The sequence below is a fragment of the Cherax quadricarinatus genome, chromosome 56, assembly GCF_038502225.1.
Source record: "Cherax quadricarinatus isolate ZL_2023a chromosome 56, ASM3850222v1, whole genome shotgun sequence".
In the NCBI taxonomy this organism is placed as follows: domain Eukaryota; kingdom Metazoa; phylum Arthropoda; class Malacostraca; order Decapoda; family Parastacidae; genus Cherax; species Cherax quadricarinatus.
Window position 1 is genome coordinate 17,277,540 of NC_091347.1, and position 15,000 is coordinate 17,292,539.

Consider the following 15,000-nt stretch of genomic DNA (forward strand, 5'->3'; position numbering starts at 1 on the left):
TCAACATTTAAAAGTTCCTCAAAACATTCTCGCCATCTACCTAATACCTCCCTCTCCCCATCTACTAACTCCCCTACTCTGTTTTTAACTGACAAATCCATACTTTCCCTAGGCTTTCTTAACTTGTTTAACTCACTCCAAAATTTTTTCTTATTTTCATTAAAATTTCTTGACAGTGCCTCTCCTACTCTATCATCTGCTCTCCTTTTGCACTCTCTCACCACTCTCTTCACCTTTCTTTTACTCTCCATATACTCTGCTCTTCTTATAACACTTCTGCTTTGTAAAACCCTCTCATAACCTACCTTTTTCTCTTTTATCACACCCTTTACTTCATCATTCCACCAATCACTCCTCTTTCCTCCTGCCCCCACCCTCCTATAACCACAAACTTCTGCCCCACATTCTAATACTGCATTTTTAAAACTATTCCAACCCTCCTCAACCCCCCCACTACTCATCTTTACACTAGCCCACCTTTCTGCCAATAGTCGCTTATATCTCGCCCGAACTTCCTCCTCCCTTAGTTTATACACTTTCACCTCCCTCTTACTTGTTGCCACCTTCCTCTTTTCCCATGTACCTCTTACTCTAACTGTAGCTACAACTAAATAATGATCCGATATATCAGTTGCCCCTCTATAAACATGTACATCCTGGAGCCTACCCATCAACCTTTTATCCACCAATACATAATCTAACAAACTACTTTCATTACGTGCTACATCATACCTTGTATATTTATTTATCCTCTTTTTCATAAAATATGTATTACTTATTACCAAATTTCTTTCTACAAATAGCTCAATTAAAGGCTCCCCATTTACATTTACCCCTGGCACCCCAAATTTACCTACTACTCCCTCCATAACATTTTTACCCACTTTAGCATTGAAATCTCCAACCACCATTACTCTCACACTTGATTCAAAACTCCCCACGCATTCACTCAACATTTCCCAGAATCTCTCTCTCCTCTACACTTCTCTCTTCTCCAGGTGCATACACGATTACTATAACCCACTTTTCACATCCAATCTTTATTTTACTCCACATAATCCTTGAATTTATACATTTGTAGTCCCTCTTTTCCTGCCATAGCTTATTCTTCAACATTATTGCTACTCCTTCTTTAGCTATATATATATATATATATATATATATATATATATATATATATATATATATATATATATATATATATATATATATATATATATATATTCTTCTCCTACCACCCCCTATATTTGATATTCTATGTGAACATTTATTAATAAACAGAATACATTTACAGAAAAACATAAACATGAATACAATGGCACAATGTATCAAGGATCATGAATTTCCTCCAGCTCCTCCGAGGCTGGACGCGAGCCAAGTATGCAGCAAGCATTTCCCCTCTGGATGGCTACGCTGGGGCGCTGGTGGTGTTGATGAGTCTGGAACCCAATTCTTTAAGGAAACGTGTGGCATTTTTTCCCCATGATCCCAAGGTCTCTGATCCCACTGGGACAAATTAATACTGTTGGCTTATGTCACTGTACTTGCTGATCTTGTACTCCTCCCTGTGGTCAGCAGCTCCTCCCTGTCGCCCCACACTGTGATGGATATAGGTGTCAGCCAGTGTGGACACACAGGTATAGTCCCATGCTAAGAGCTTGCCATTCTTCCAAGGATAGATGGTGATCCCGTCAGGGTGGTTTTTCTGGGTTGTGGGTATTTTTGGCTGCTAGTGATCGGGGCTCCCTCTCGGCTGGGCATCCAGCTGTAGCAAGGGTTCTCTTAATGATGTCGTTGACCTCATTGTGTCTTGCATGCCAGCCCTTGGTTTTGGAACAGTTAAGACCATGTAGACCGTATTGGTCTGCTTGCTCTTCGCCGCAAATACCCGTATATTCTGTGTGAATTGGGGCAGCAAGGCGCAGAGCCACTGCAATACGGAGGGTCTTAGGGTCGAGTCACGTTCCCATTGCCGATATTGGAACTGTTTGGAGGAAGTCCCCGGAGTGAGTTGCGCTCACGGCCTGGAGACTGGCAATCTCCCTATCTGATGTTGCAGCCCTGAGCATGTTGGCAAGCACCTTTTCAGATGTGACTAGCCGAGGACTCGAACTCATGTCGTTTTGCCCCTCCTCAATGTGAGCAGTATATATATTATGGTAACCACGGACGAGTGGTATTTAATCAATAACAACACTGCGACTTGCCAAGGACTCGAACCCATGTCGTTTTGGCCCTCATGGTGGGCCAAATAATAATAATAATAATATTATTATTATTTTTATTACTATTATCATTAGTTCTACAAGTACATGTACGAGGTATACAGGCCTAGCTGTCATCAGTGATATACTTCATTGAAAGTCCCTTGTTATGCAGAGCATTTCGGGTAAATTAGATTAATTTTGTCCCCAGGATGCGACCCACACCAGTCGGCTAACACCCAGGTGCCTATTTGGATGCTAGGTGACCAGGGACAGGTGTCTAAAGGAAACATAACCTGTTGTTTCCACCCGTACTGGGGATCGAATCATGAACCTCAGTGTGTGAGCTGAGTGCGCTATCAACCTAGTTACAGGACATTCAAAGATTCCAAGTTAATTAACTATGTTAATAAATCGACAAATTTGAATCTGCATAGCCTAAACGTGCTGGATACCACTCCATCCATAGGATACTTCAGCTATTTACGAGGCGTACTCACGTTTCTCAGTGTAAAAATAACACATCGTTTTAAAACTGAAATTGGCAGACTGGTTCCTACATACTCAAGTAACAATCCTAACTTCTACGCAGGATGCGCCAATGTTAAAGTTTTGAAGCCGATCAGCAGAGGCTTTTTCACGTTATCACACACAAACCAATACCGGGAATGATCTATATAGCATGTATCAGATAAGGTGGATGGAAGGAGGTATAGGGGATTTTTGAGGAATGATAAGAAGAAAGATGAGAGATTATGAAATGGTTATAATAATTACCATAATATTTAAATTGGTGGACCGGTAAACCAGTAGAAAGCTTCTGTCAGTCAAAAACTTCGGTGGCAGGTCATCATATGACTAAGACCCGCGTCGAGAAACACTTGTCCAGTTTCCTGACAAATCTTACCTAGCCTAACCTAACCGAAGGTGAGAGGGAACATTTGAGAGCTGTAGGGGTTTATCTAGATAATCTGTTAGTCATCTGCCAGCGTGTTAGATGAAAATGCGTAGATTATTATTGTGGGAGATTATGCAGCGCCTGCGGGGAAGGGGGGGGGATGGAAGGCATTCAGGCTTGATTCAGGGATTTGGAGCGCAGATTCAATTCCCTAAATAAGAGCCCCTCACCAGCATCAAGGAACCTCCAAAGAGGAGTGTGAGTGGAGGAGAGTGGATTTTAGGGATTTGAAGGTAGGTACAGACATGTTGATGAAGGAATTTGTTTGTCAGGACTTTAATTTTGGAAGAGGAATATTTCTGTACTCTTCAGGTCGGGTGGGTATACTGCGTTTTGTTTGTCATCACAATATGTCTGTAATTTTTGAAAAACAAGGAAGGGCTTTCATGTGTTTATGATTTCATTATGAGGTCAGGACAAATAATAATAATAATCTTTATTTCTACAAGCACAAGGTATACAGGTCGAGCTGACATCAGTGACATACTACTATATAGAAAGCCGCTTGTTATGCAGAGCATTTCGGGCGAATTAGGTCAGTTTTGTCCCAGGATGCGACCCACACCAGTCGACTAACACCCAGGTACCTATTTTAATAATGGGTGAACATTGGACAGGAGGTGTTTTATGGAAACGTCCTAATGTTTCCAGCCGTACCGGGGGTCGACCCCCGGACCACAGTGTGTGAGCAGAGTGTGCTAGCCATCGAGTGGGTCTAAAGTTATACGATGACCCACACTGGTCACCTGAGCGATACTTACCGGTTCACCTATTTAAAAATTAAGATAATTCATTAAAATTACTTGATTATACCCTGTGGTAGGTTACGTTAGATTCGTCAGGAAACAGGACAATTGTTTCTGACGAGGACCTTAGTCAAGATTCTCATTCTCTCTCTCTCTCTTTCTCTCTCTCCAAATGTGCATCTATGGGCGCATTTTAACATCGTAAACAAGACATGAACATTCCATCATTTATTTCCGTAATCATATAATAAATTGGACCTAATTGTTATGATTAAAATGTAATAGCAATATTAAATATCATAAAACCTATAAATAAACTTGAAAATAATTTGCAAAATTATTAATAATTAAAATTTGTAAATAATGAATCCTAGTCATGGTGGATAGGACGTTAGCTTGTATAAATCTCGCCTGATGGTAAATTTTAGTAAATTATTAGAGTTTTATTGATTGTTGGGACGGCTTTATTGCTTATAAATGAATTTAATAAGATTTTATTGCTATTGCTACTATTATTCCTGATATGGAAGACATGTTATTGATCCTTTGATTGCTTCTAAAGGATTAATATAAATTTCCTTCTTAGTATTATGGAACTGTGAATGATTCAGATTGTGTGTGCTTGTTTATTGTGTTTATACAGCTCTGTATGACCCTATTTTGTTTAGCGCTTCTTTCTTACGACTTCCATTTGTACAAACATCAAAAATTTAAAACTGGAAAAAGTGGAGATTTTCAACAAGACTAGTCCAGAGTCAAGGGGTTTGAGTTATGAGAAGAGACTAAATGAGTTGAGCATGACGACAGTAGATGAAGAAGTGCCATGGGAACCATGATAACGACGTACAAAATACCCAGAGTAGATAGGGGAGAGAAATAGATATGTTGTTCGAGAGGCACGAAACAAGTACACAAGGATACAGTTGGAAGTTAAAAACATATATGCGTCACACGGATGAAGTATTTTTTTAACCTCAGTGTGGAAGGGAAGTGGAGTGACCTGGAGAATGAAGTGACAGAGGAGGGCAGGATACTTGCATAGCTTTAAGAGTATGTATGATAAGGTTAACTTAAGAAGCCCGGAGAGACCCCCGTAACATCCAGTACACGAGACAGGGCCAGGATCTTAGTTTTGACCTGCTCAACCTTTATATAAATAGGTGAATACAAAAGAGGTAAGTACAATTATTTGAGTACACATAAAATTAGCACAGTTTGTTGGTCTTACATCGATTTCTCCGTCTCTGCATATTGTAATAAAGAGGCAAACATTGAAAGCTAGATAATTGCTAGTGTTGCTTCAGCTAGTCTTGTGTACAGCTAGTTTGTTCTGTTGTGACCTTGTGAGAGTAGTTTGTTGTGACTTTGTGAGAGTAGCAATTTTCTTGTGACTTCGTAAATCTTGAAATTCTTATGACCATAATTTTAGTGTCCCCTGATAATATTGTCTTCAGAGTGAAGCTAGTGGAGGGCTCTTAATCCAAGGAATTTGAGTTATCCTCTCCTTCCTCGAATAAATATTATAGCCATAATAATAATAATAATAATAATAATAATAATAATAATAATAATAATAAATATTTAAGACTAGTGTGTGATGGTGGTTGTTTCTCAGACTTGGGAAGCTGTTCTCTGCGCTGGGTCCCAGACCAGGGAGTCCCAAGACCAAACAGTTCCTGGTCATCGTCTCCAAGGACGAGGTCAACACTATTCAAGACCTGGTAGGTATAACTATATTCCTTCCCTGATTTCTCGAACCTCATGACCTGTCAGACCTCACCATGACCTCTCAGACTTCACCATGACCCCTCAGACCCCACCATGACCTCTCAGACTTTAACTGTCACCTCTCAGATCTCACCACTGCCACTCAAATCTCACCATAACCTCTCAGATCTCGTATCTCACCACCCACCTCTTAAAACTCACAATAACCTCTCCATCATCTCTCAGAACTCACCATAACCTCTCAAGCCTCACCATCACCTCTCATACCTCACCATAACCTCTCAAATCTCACAATTACTGGAGAAGGTTTTACACATAGCGAATCGTTGTCCTAACAACAGCGTGTATTGCAACTTTTGTTTTTCCTTCACGGGTTTACCTCTTCCTCGAGAATGTGTGAAAATATAAACAATAAGGCAAGACTGGAAGAGCACTGGAACACATCTAATGACCCATGTTAGGCAAGATACTTCGGAACTCCAGTCCTCGGTAACAGGATAGGAATTATGGACAAGGTAGATTACAGTGGAAAAATGAACCGTGTTATTAGAAGACAAGGGGAACTTACGTGTCTCTTAAAACAGATTACAGTGGAAAAATGAACCGTGTTATTAGAAGACAAGGGGAACTTACGTGTCTCTTAAGCTTGAGGGCCCCTAATCCCGGAGGGGCCCTAGAAGCGACTTTATTCCACATAGCTTAAAAATTTTGGTTCTAAGTGTATGAGCCCCTCAAGGGAGGTTCCTTGACGCTGGTGAGGGGCTCTTGATTTAGGGAATTGGATCTGTGCTCCAGTTCCCTGAATTAAGCCTGAATACCTTCCATCCTCCCCCCCACCCCTACAGGCGCTGTATAATCCCTACGGGTTTAGCGTTCTCCTATGATTATTATAATAATAATCAACTGTATGAGAAGGATTTTTTTTTAATTAATATTAGTAACATTGTAATTCAGTACAAAATAATAGTGAAAATAAAAATTAAAAAGATTATTAAAGTATGATGTAGAGTAACTGTTGCTGGTTGTGATGGTGACGCCATGACAGTGGAACCTTCAGTGCTACCAACATGTAGGTCTGTGAATATGATGGTCTTTTATCTAGGCTTACGGAACAAACACGTCATCACGTCATTCTGTTTTCTAATTATGTCCAAGAATCTGTATTGATAAAGCCACTGGATGGCGAAACGTCTACAAGAAAGATAACCAGATGTTGTACAAGTGTCTTAACTTTCATCCTGTCGGTATTGTATACCTGTCTTGCACATCCCTGGGATGAGGGACTGGTGACCTCAAACTCCATCTTCACATCTGCCATTTTTCCTCTGTGTTTTGATAATGCTACTGGTTGGCGAAACGTAAAGATAACAGAATGTTGCACAAATGTATCATACCCAAGTGTGGCATGTGTATTTTATTCATCTGCTGAGCATAGGCCAGTAGGCCTGCTGAAATAGTTCACTGTTATGTTCTTGTGTTTCTGGGGTGCAGGGACGCAGTATGAAACTCATGGGGTCCAAAAACCAGTGGCTGTTTGTGGTTCCTGACAGTCATTCACTCAAGTACGACATGTACGGCTACCTGGTTAATATGAAGGACGGGGACAACATAGCCTTCGTGTACAACATGTCGGACCTCAATCCTACCACGCCATGCAACGTGAGTCTTCTCTGTGTGTACATGATAACTGTGTGTACATGATAACTGTGTGTACATGATGACTGTGTGTACATGATGACTCTTACTATGCTAAATTTAAAGTCAATGCATAGCAATGACTTCTTTGTCACCACTCCTATGGGTGTTGAGAATGTACCTGACTTAACTCCCCATTACGTCTTGTAAGTCTCCCTCCCTCACTCTCCCCCCCCTCTTCTCTCTCTCTACAGTCTACATGTTGTACAGTCTTACCCCCCCACCATACCTTGTGTGTTACAACTGTGTGTACTCACTTAGTTGTGGTTGCGGGGGTCGATTCACAGCTCCTGTGTGTGTACTCACCTAATTGTAGTTGCAGGGGTCGAGACTCAGCTCCTAGCCCCGCCAGGTGTGTGTGTGTGTGTGTGCGTGTGTGTGTGTGTGTGTGTGTGTGTGTGTGTGTGTGTGTGTGTGTGTGTGTGTTAGTGTTAGTGTGAGTGTTTGTGTTAGTGTGTGTGAGTGTGTACTCACCTATTTGCACTCACCTATTTGTGGTTGCAGGGGTCGAGTCATAGCTCCTGGCCCCGCCTCTTCACTGATTGCTACTAGGTCCTCTCTCTCCCTGCTCCATGAACTTTATCATACCTCGCCTTGAAACTATGTATGGTTCCCGCCTCCACTACTTCACTTTCTAGGCTATTCCACGGCCTGACTACTCTATGACTGAAAAAATACTTCCTAACATCCCTTTGATTCATCTGAGTCTTCAACTTCCAATTGTGACCTCTTGTTTCTGTGTCCCATCTCTGGAACATCCCGTCTTTGTCCACCTTGTCTATTTCGCGCAGTATTTTATATGTCGTTATCATGTCTCCCCGGGCCCTCCTGTCCTCCAGTGTCGTCAGGCCGATTTCCCTCAACCTTTCTTCGTAGGACAATCCCCTTAGCTCTGGGACTAGTGTTGTTGCAAACCTTTGCACTTTCTCTATTTTCTTGACGTGCTTGACCAGGTGTGGATTCCAAACTGGTGCTGCATACTCTAGTATGGGCCTGACGTAAATGGTATACAGAGTCTTGAACGATTCCTTACTGAGGTATCGGAACGCTATCCGTAGGTTTGCCAAACGCCCGTATGCTGCAGCAGTTATCTGATTGATGTGCGCCTCAGGAGATATGCTCGGTGTTATACTCACCCCCAGATCTTTTTCCTTGAGTGAGGTTTGCAGTCTTTGTCCATCTAGACTATATTGTGTCTGTGGTCTTCTTTGCCCTTCCCCAGTCTTCATGACTTTGCATTTGGCAGTGTTAAACTCAAGGAGCCAGTTGCTGGACCTGGCTTGTAGCCTGACCAGGTCTCTTTGTAGTCCTGCCTGATCCTCGTCCGATTTGATTCTTCTCATTAACTTCACATCATCTGCAAACAAGGACACTTCTGAGTCTATCCCTTCCGTTATGTCATTCACATATACCAGAAACAGCACAGGTCCTCGTCACCTCGTCACGTACCATGACTCGTTGTTGCCTCCCTGTGAGGTATTCTCTGATCCATTGCAGTGCCTTTCCTGTTATGTGTGCCTGATCCTCTAGCTTTTGCAGTAACCTCTTGTGAGGAACTGTGTCGAAGGCCTTCTTGCAGTCCAAAAAAATGCAGTCGATCCACCCCTCTCTCTCTTGTCTTACTTCTGCAACCTTGTCATAAAACTCCAGTAGGTTTGTGACACAGGATTTCCTTCCCTGAAACCGCGCTGGTTGTCAATTATACACTTGTTTCTTTCCAGGTGCTCCACCACTCTCCTCCTGATGATCTCCATGACTTTGCATACTATACACGTTAGTGATACAGGTCTGTAGTTTAGTGTCTCATGTCTGTCTCCCTTTTTAAAAATTGGGACTACATTTGCTATCTTCCATACCTCATGGAGTTGCCCAGTTTCAATGGATGTGTTGAAGATCTTTGTTAATGGCACACACAGCATCTCTGCTCCCTCTCTAAGGACCCACGGAGAGATGTTGTCTGGTCCCACCGCCTTTGAGTTGTCAAGTTCACATAGCAGCTTCTTCACCTCCTCCTTGGTTATGTGTACCTCATCCAGCACTTGTTGGTGTACCCCCCTGTTCTGATTTCCTGGAGTCCTACTGGTTTCCACTGTAAATACTTCTTTAAATCTCGTGTTGAGCTCCTCACATACCTCTCGGTCGTTTCTTGTGAACTCCCCATCACCCTTCCTCAGTCTGATTACCTGGTCTTTGACTGTTGTTTTCCTCCTGATGTGGCTATACAACAGCTTCGGGTCAGACTTGACTTTCGATGCTATGTCATTTTCATATTGTCGCTGAGCCTCCCTTCTTGTCTGTGCATATTCGTTTCTGGCTCTTCGGCTAATCTCTTTATTTTCCTGAGTTCTCTGTCTTCTGTACCTTTTCCATTCTCTAGTACACCTAGTTTTTCCCTCCCTACACCTTTGGGTGAACCAAGGACTCGTTCTGTTCTTCCCATTATTTCTGTTTCCCTTGGGAACAAACCTCTCCTCTGCCTCCTTGCATTTTGTTGCCACATAGTCCATCATTTCTTGTACTGGTTTTCCTGTCAGTTCCCTCTCCCACTGAATGTCTTGCAGGAAGTTCCTCATGCCTGAGTAGCTCCTCCTTTTGTAGTTTGGTTTTACCCATCCTATTCCTGCTACTCTCTCCACTTGAAGCTCAACTATGTAGTGAAAGCACAGAACCACATGATCACTAGCTCCTAGGGGCCTTTCATACATGATATCCTCGATGTCCGAGTTACTCAAGGTGAATACAAGGTCCAGTCTTGCTGGATCATCCTCACCTCTCTCTCTGGTAGTGTCTCTAACATGTTGATGCATGAGGTTTTCCAGTACCACATCCATCATCTTGGGTCTCCATGTTTCGGGACCCCCATGGGGCTCCAGGTTTTCCCAGTCAATCTTTTTGTGATTGAAATCACCCATAACTAGTAACTTTGCTCCCCCCATGTGTGCTCTTCTGGCCACCTCGGCTAGTGTGTCGACCATTGCTCTGTTGCTCTCATCGTATTCTTCTCTTGGCCTCCTGCAGTTCTGTGGTGGGTTGTACATTACTGCAATTATCACCTTATGTCCCTCAGACTGGATTGTTCCTACTAAGTAGTCCCTTTCGCCCGTGCCATCCATTTCTTCCATTTCTCAAAACCCCACTGGTTTTTAATGAGCAGTGCAACTCGTGTGTGTGTGTGTGTGTACTCACCTATTTGTACTCACCTATTTGTGGTTGCAGGGGTCGAGTCCTAGCTCCTGGCCCCGCCTCTTCACCGGTTGCTACTAGACCCTCTCTCTCCCCGCTCCATGAGCTTTATCAAACCTCGTCTTAAAACTGTGTATGGTTCCTGCCTCCACTACGTCATTTTCTAGGCTATTCCACTGCCTTACAACTCTATGACTGAAGAAATACTTCCTACTATCTCTCTGACTCATTTGTGTCTTCAACTTCCAATTGTGGCCTCTTGTTTCTGTGTCCCCTCCATGGAACATCCTGTCCTTGTCCACCTTGTCTATTCCACGCAGTATTTTATATGTCGTTATCATGTCTCCCCTGACCCTCCTGTCCTCCAGTGTCGTCAGGCCGATTTCCCTTAATCTTTCTTCATAGGACATTCCCCTTAGCTCTGGAACTAACCTTGTTGCAAACCTTTGTACTTTCTCTAGTTTCTTGACGTGCTTTATCAAGTGCGGGTTCCAAACAGGTGCTGCATACTCCAGTATTGGCCTGACATACACGGTGTACAGTGTCTTGAATGATTCCTTACTAAGGTGTCGGAATGCTGTTCTCAGGTTTGCCAGGCGCCCATATGCTGCAGCAGTTATCTGATTGATGTGTGCTTCCGGAGACATGCTCGGTGTTATACTCACCCCAAGATCTTTCTCCTTGAGTGAGGTTTGCAGTCTTTGGCCACCTAGCCTATACTCTGTCTGTGGTCTTCTGTGCCCTTCCCCTATCTTCATGACTTTGCATTTGGCAGGATTAAATTCGAGAAGCCATTTGCTGGACCAGGTGTCCAGTCTGTCCAGGTCTCTTTGAAGTCCTGCCTGGTCCTCATCAGATTTAATTCTCCTCATTAACTTCACATCATCTGCAAACAGGGACACTTCTGAGTCTAACCCTTCCGTCATGTCGTTCACATATACCAAAAATAGCACTGGTCCTAGGACCGACCCCTGTGGGACCCCGCTCGTCACAGGTGCCCACTGTGATACATCATTACGTACCATGACTCGTTGTTGCCTCCCTGTCAGGTATTCTCTGATCCATTGCAGTGCCCTTCCTGTTATATGCGCCTGATGCTCTAGCTTCTGCACTAATCTCTTGTGAGGAACTGTGTCAAAAGCCTTCTTGCAGTCCAAGAAGATGCAATCAACCCACCCCTCTCTCTCTTGTCTTACTTCTGTTATTTTATCATAAAACTCCAGAAGGTTTGTGACACAGGATTTGCCTTCCGTGAATCCGTGCTGGTTGGCATTTATACTCCTGTTCCGTTCCAGGTGCTCCACCACTCTCCTCCTGATAATCTTCTCCATAATTTTGCATACTATACACGTCAATGACACAGGTCTATAGTTTAGTGCCTCTTTTCTGTCTCCTTTTTTGAAAATGGGAACTACATTTGCCGTCTTCCATACCTCAGGTAGTTGCCCAGTTTCCAGGGATGTGTTGAAGATTGTGGTAAGTGGTACGCACAACATATCTGCTCCCTCTCTAAGGACCCATGGAGAGATGTTGTCCGGTCCCATTGCCTTTGAGGTATCGATGTCCCTTAGCAGTTTCTTCACCTCCTCCTCATCTGTATGTATGTCGTCCAACACTTGTTGGTGTATTCCTTGTTGGTGTCCCCATCTGGTCTGTCCCCCCAGAGTCCTTCCTGTCTCTACTGTAAATACTTCCTTAAATCTCGTGTTGAGCTCCTCACATACCTCTTGATCGTTTCTTGTGAGTTCTCCACCTTCTTTCCTCAGCCTTATCACCTGGTCCTTGACTGATGTCTTCCTCCTAATGTGGCTATACAGCAGTTTCGGGTCAGATTTGACTTTCGATGCTATGTCGTTTTCATACTGTCGCTGGGCCTCCCTCCTTATCTGCGCATACTCGTTTCTGGCTCTTCTACTAATCTTGTTTTCCTGGGTCCTATGCCTCCTGTACCTTTTCCATTCTCTGTTGCACTTAGTTTTTGCCTCCCTACACCTTCCGGTAAACCAAGGACTCGTTTTGGTCTTTCTATTATTTCTGTTTCCCTTGGTAACAAAACTTTCCTGTGTGTGTGTGTGTGTGTGTGTGTGTGTGTGTGTGTGTGTGTGTGTACATGCTGTACGGTAGTGGGTGAAGGGACTGTTCTAAATATGTTTCTATTAAGTTTAAGGTAGTTTTTTGAACATGCATCGAGCCAGTACTGTACAGCAGAGAAGAATGTACACCACACCATCAGCACTGTGCAGTGAGGAGTGTAAACTCCCCCACTACAACTGTACAGAAGAGGGGAAGTGTACAACGTCCCACCAGCACCGTGCAACAGTGGGAATGTACACCCTTCTACAAGAGCTGTACAGCAGGGGGAGGTGTACATCTCACCAGCACTGTGCAGCTGGGGTGAACAAGCCATCCAGTACTGTACAACAGGGGGATGTACATCCTTGCACCAGCTTTGTATAGCATGGGAAATGTACACCGTCCCACCAGCACTGTACAGCAGGAACGTACAGTGCAGCAGGGGAGTGTAATCCTCCCACCCAGAAGTGTACAGCTGTGGTAGTGCACGCCCTACCACCCGGGAATGTACAGTATAGCGGTAGAGTGTACACCCTCACGCCCTGGAATATACAGTACAAGTGTACACCCACCCAGGAATGTGCAGCAAGGGGAGTGTACAGCACAGGATAGTGTACACCCACCCTGAAATGTACAGCACTCGATAGTGTACACCCACCCAGGATTATACAGCACAGGAGAGTGTACACCCACCCAGGAATGTACAGCACTGGATAGTGTACACCCACCCAAGATTATACAGCACAGGAAAGTGTACACCCACCCAGGAATGTACAGCACTGGATAGTGTACACCCACCCAAGATTGTACACCCACCCAGGAATGTACAGCACTGGATAGTGTACACCCACCCAAGATTGTACACCCACCCAGGAATGTACAGCACTGGATAGTGTACACCCACCCAAGATTATACAGCACAGGAGAGTGTACACCCACCCAGGAATGTACAGCACTGGATAGTGTACACCCACCCAAGATTATACAGCACAGGAAAGTGTACACCCACCCAGGAATGTACAGCACTGGATAGTGTACACCCACCCAAGATTATACAGCACAGGAGATTGTACACCCACCCAGGAATGTACAGCACTGGATAGTGTACACCCACCCAAGATTATACAGCACAGGAGAGTGTACACCCACCCAGGAATGTACAGCACTGGATAGTGTACACCCACCCAAGATTATACAGCACAGGAGATTGTACACCCACCCAGGAATGTACAGCACTGGATAGTGTACACCCACCCAAGATTATACAGCACAGGAAAGTGTACACCCACCCAAGATTATACAGCATAGGAGATTGTAGATTGTACACCCACCCAGGAATGTACAGCACAGGAGAGTGTACACCCACCCATGAATGTACAGCACAGGAGAGTGTACACCCACCCATGAATGTACAGCACAGGAGAGTGTACACCCACCCATGAATGTACAGCACAGGAGAGTGTACTCCCACCCATGAATGTACAGCATAGGAGAGTGTACATCCACCCATGAATGTACAGCATAGGAGAGTGTACATCCACCCATGAATGTACAGCACTACTATAAAACATAATACAGCACACTTAAGTATATCATAAAGCTGTTCTCCCAGCAATGTTTAATAAAGCATGGCACCTCGGTATATATATTCTCTTGGGTCGCATTTCTCGTATGAATTCTGAATGTATATTCTTAGTGCTCTATATTGGCTATAGTGGTTGTAGGTCTGGCTATAGTTGTTGTAATGTAAGGTATAGTTGTAGTGCTGGCTGTAGTGGTGGTGGTGTTGGTTATAATGGTGGTGGTGTTGTTGGTTATAATGGTGGTGGTGTTGTTGGTTATAATGGTGGTGGTGGTGTTGGCCCTGAGTAGTGGTGGTGTTGGCTGGCCATGTGGTGGTGGTTATAGTGGAGGTGTATACAGTGATGATGTTGGGGAAGGCGTGGATTTACAAGATAATGAATCTGATACTAAGTAGGAATGGTCACAGCTGCTTTTTGCTGATGACACAGTTCTTCTGGGATATTCTGAAGAGAAGTTGTAAAACTTGGTGGAATTTGGATGGGTATGTAATACGAAATTGTAAGTAAATATAGAAAAAAGTGCGGTAGTGAGAGTAAGAAAAAAAAGTAGGCAGTGGAAGGTTGGATACCAGATTGGATGGAGGAGGTATGAAAGAAGTGAATTTAGTTAGATATTTAGAAGAGGACATGTCATCAGACCGGTCAATGAATGGAGTGAACCACAGAATAGCCAGAGAGAAAAAGGCGAGTGGAGTGTCGAGGCTTCTGTGGAAAAAAATGGCCTGTGAGAACAAATAAACTGGAAAGTACCAGAGTATAGTGGTGCTAACACCTACATGAGCTACACCAGTGCCATGTGAAGAATGATGTACAAGGAAGGTCATGCTTCC

General features: G+C 43.7%; 1 protein-coding gene across 5 annotated transcripts in view; it reads left to right on the forward strand.

The window, feature by feature from the left end:
- Nucleotides 1–15,000, forward strand: part of LOC128700686 (ionotropic receptor 93a-like) — a 97,485-nt gene that overhangs the window by 29,534 nt on the left and 52,951 nt on the right. For all 5 annotated transcript variants that reach the window (XM_070097112.1, XM_070097111.1, XM_070097110.1 and 2 more), the window contains exons 6-7: nt 5,524–5,629; nt 7,128–7,295. In XM_070097112.1, the coding sequence (XP_069953213.1) occupies nt 5,524–5,629; nt 7,128–7,295 (274 nt within the window). The remainder of the gene's footprint in view (nt 1–5,523; nt 5,630–7,127; nt 7,296–15,000) is intronic.